Source organism: Anopheles bellator, chromosome 1, assembly GCF_943735745.2.
Source record: "Anopheles bellator chromosome 1, idAnoBellAS_SP24_06.2, whole genome shotgun sequence".
Classification (NCBI taxonomy): Eukaryota; Metazoa; Arthropoda; class Insecta; order Diptera; family Culicidae; genus Anopheles; species Anopheles bellator.
In genome coordinates, this window is record NC_071285.1 from 6,585,973 (window position 1) to 6,589,538 (window position 3,566).

Consider the following 3,566-nt stretch of genomic DNA (forward strand, 5'->3'; position numbering starts at 1 on the left):
GTGTTGTGACATAATTATTATTATTTATCAGCGCGTCGCGGCCTTCGCATTATTCAACGGAATTCTAACGACGTCGTTGCATAATTAGTTCAATGATCGTTGGAATTAGTGATTACCGATTCGCGAATGTACCTTTATCGTTAATACAGGGGCTCCTCCGGCCGTACCGACGGAACCGTCGATTTGATTAAGCGCAAGGACAGAACAGATTTTGTATGAATATATGAATGTATGAATGATAATTATGATATGTTTCTCGAATCAAAACAATTGTTTTAGTTGCGTAAACATTGAGCATCACTGTACATTGAGTCCTAGCTGCCTAGCCACCAGCGCACCTGGCGGACCTACCGGGAACTGGTGCAAGATCACACACCTAGCCCCAGGACCCTACGGGCAGGTGCAAAAAAGTATAAACGATCGCGACAGAACTTAGATCAAAAGAGAATTAATCATTTTTGAGCCCCTCGCTTCAAGAAGCAAAAGAGGAGATGCCAAAAAGTTTTCTTGCCGAATATTAGATAAGTCGTTTCGGTTCAATTACTAGACGGGGTCTGCTACGATGATTTCCATGGCTAAGAGTACAACCCTGGAACGCGGTCAAGTAATCCTGTCTTTTTGACATTCTTTCTGACAGCGCGGATTTTAATGCAGTCCTTGCCTTCGGTTGATTGAGTTGTAAACAATTTTACGCAGTTAACATCGTGAAAAAAATGAATGTGAACGATCTGCCCGATGAAGTAAGTGATTTACAATGAAAAGTAAATGTAGCTAACTAACAAGTGTTTGTTTTGGGTAGATGTTATTCAGCATTTTTGATGAGCTCGATGTGTACGAGCTGAAGCTAGCGTCCCTCGTGTGCCGGCGGTGGGCGGGTCTTACTTTTTCCGACCAAAGGATGGACCGTGTGTTGTTGGTGATTCAAAATCTCAATTGTGGTGTTCTTTTCAACACAAACAGAAAGTATCGAAACATTGATCTAACAGTTGAACTGTGGAACGATGATCCTCTTGAAAGCATTGTACGGTTACTGCACACGCTAAAGCCACACATCCGAATGTTGAACATTGAAAGTGATATAACTTCGAAACAATTACGATCGATTCTGCTAGAATTTCCTGCGCTGCAACATTTGTCGCTTGGTTGCGTTTGTTTCGACTCCCCGGTTTCCGGTCCCCTGTTCCCGGTTCTGCCGAAGCTAAAATCGCTGTACTTCGACGATTTATTCAAAGACAGAATCGGATTAAGAAATTATTCTTGTTTTCTGTTCTTCGGGCATATCGCAAATTTGCAGCGTCTTAAAATGGGTTGCTCGACACATCTTGAACTGGAAGCATGGACATACTTCAGTGGACAGTTGAAGATCGTCGATGTGGATGTTTGGGATGAAGATTTGTTGCAGCCCCTTCTCAAGCTAACGTTTCCACTCGTAGAGGACTTCGCTTTGGATTTCGCTGTAGCACCATCGATTTGGTATGATATGACCCGAGAGAAGTATTCAAGCTTAGGACATGATTTTTTTCGAAGACACCCCTCGCTTCGAAGAATCTCTACCTGCAAGACGGTTACACCGGTAGAATGGGTTGAATCTATTTGTCAACACTGTCCTGAGATAACCCATCTAAAACTTACTATTATGGTTTATCCGGAAGAAGGAGTTTGGGAGTCGTTGGTGCAGCTGAGTAAACTGAAGGTAAGCTAATAAAAAGCGAAAAGGAATAATTTACTCAATATCTTGTGTTTACAGTATCTTTCACTAAGAGCAAGCGGCGATGTTCGACTTTTTCGTGGGGCTATGAAGTCACTCGAATCAGTTCATTTGCAAACAGCACCTTCACTGCGAGTTCTCGGGAACCTTTTTGATGTTGGGCCACAGTTGAGCTGTCTGAAAATTTGTCACACATCCTACAACGAAATACAGTTCATTTGTGAAAAGTTTGCCTGCCTCCGACGCTTAGAACTGTACGTCGATGATAAGGTAATTTTAAACATGGATTGCAGACCCTCGATGCTACAAATGCACTGATTCGATCTTTTTGATCTCCTTTACCAGCTGTCGATAGAAGCAGTCGATTCTCTCCGATTTGATAGATTGGTACATTTGCAGGAACTTAACGTATCGGACAATATTAGCATTCGTTCCATCCATCGCAACAACGTTCGGTGCTTGACCATATTAGGTAGATCGGTAAGTGTGCATTACATCATGGAGAGAGAGAAAGAGAAAGACCAACCAAGGGATGTTTAATCGAATAAATTCGTTTCCTTTTCTTTCATCGCCAGGATTCACTTGATTCACGCTCAGGTATTATGAACAGTGATCTGGTCTGGATACCGGAGAAGTTCCCTTTGCTGAACAGACTGATCATTAGGGACTGCTCGGTGTCTTTGGCTGCGATCGAACGGCTACATCATTCGGTGCCCTCATGTAGAATCGACTATGACAACAAACGCTTCTACCCCATTCTTGATGCACCTGCGAGATAAAATATGTTCGTAGTGCAAAGAAAGCGCAGCTTCGGATGGTAGCAGCGAAAACCCGTCGAAATTCACTAGAAGATGTCGCAAGTCCGTTTTAACTCCTGATGAGTTACCCTATCTCGAAATTGCCGGAAAGGAACTGTCGCATTTTTTTTGTTCTACAGTTAGGCCACAATTGTCGAATGAAACCCATGAATGCATTAACCCAAAGTTGTAATACTACAAAAACTATTTGAATCAGCTTGAAAAACGAACTAGATACGACCAACTGGCCACTCAAATGACAACACGGGTTTGTTGGGGCGCAAAACGACGCATCCGATTAGTCGTGTTGGGGTGTGTTGGACCTCTCGTTAACACCGAACCAGCCCAGAGCAACGCCAGGAAGGGACCAAAGATTAGTACGGTTCTGCCAACCGGCCTGCGAAACGGAAACTCGCCGAATGTGTAAACACATCGTAGTTTTCCCGCGAGGCGGAAACGTTCAATTTCCACGAGAAGCACAAAACTGCACGCCTCAGCAGTCTGCGTGGTGCTCGCTGCAAGGGAGGGCACACCCGGCTGCCGGCCGGGTTGCATTTGCAAAATTAACGCAAAAGACACAAAGGCGACGGGGGACGGAGCTCCCCTCCGCGAGCATAGAACAATGAGCCCGAAACCCGCGCCATGAGCATATGTGGCGATGGAGAGCCGTGGATGCGTCTTGCAGTGTGTCGGCGCAACAAATGCAACGAAGCACCCAGAGGAATGGGACTGCGGAGTCCGCCATTCTTTTTCGTTTATTCCACACCGCCACATCGTTGGCGGAGCATAATAAATTATGATGAAAACTGCTGACCGAGAAATGTGCAACGCGCGCGAACGAGGATCAACAACAACAACAACGAGAAGGAGCGCATGGACAATCGAAACAGGAGCGAATCCTTGCCGCAATCGCAGCATAAAAATGCCAACAAAACATCCGCCCCGTTTGGGGGCCGCTTTTTCCGGTGGGTAATCGCAACGCAGCACAACCGGCTGCACTCGACCGGAGTTTATTAGCGCAAGAGCCCACATTAGTGAGTGGGTGCGGTGGCCGGATTCTG

General features: G+C 45.4%; 1 protein-coding gene across 2 annotated transcripts; it reads left to right on the top strand.

The window, feature by feature from the left end:
- The first annotated feature begins 671 nt into the window (after positions 1-671).
- On the top strand, positions 672-2,560 carry LOC131205309 (uncharacterized). 2 transcript variants are annotated; one of them, XM_058197356.1, is made up of 5 exons: positions 672-740; positions 1,434-1,693; positions 1,748-1,978; positions 2,108-2,188; positions 2,284-2,560. In XM_058197356.1, exons 2-5 carry the CDS (start codon positions 1,481-1,483, stop codon positions 2,485-2,487), a joined length of 729 nt encoding a protein of 242 aa, XP_058053339.1. In that variant the 5' UTR covers positions 672-740; positions 1,434-1,480; the 3' UTR covers positions 2,488-2,560. The 2 variants fall into 2 exon arrangements, 1 of the variants encoding a protein (XP_058053339.1); XR_009156738.1 differs by lacking the exons at positions 672-740; positions 1,434-1,693 and having other exon boundaries at positions 1,764-1,978; positions 2,054-2,188.
- The last annotated feature ends 1,006 nt before the right edge of the window (positions 2,561-3,566 follow it).

Coding starts and splice junctions, on each gene's coding strand:
- LOC131205309 (XM_058197356.1), top strand. CDS start 1,481: ATGACCCGAGAGAAGTATTCAAGCTTAGGACATGATTTTTTTCGAAGA. Junction 1,694..1,747: donor TGCAGCTGAGTAAACTGAAG/GTAAGCTAATAA, acceptor TTGTGTTTACAG/TATCTTTCACTAAGAGCAAG. Junction 2,189..2,283: donor TGACCATATTAGGTAGATCG/GTAAGTGTGCAT, acceptor TTTCATCGCCAG/GATTCACTTGATTCACGCTC.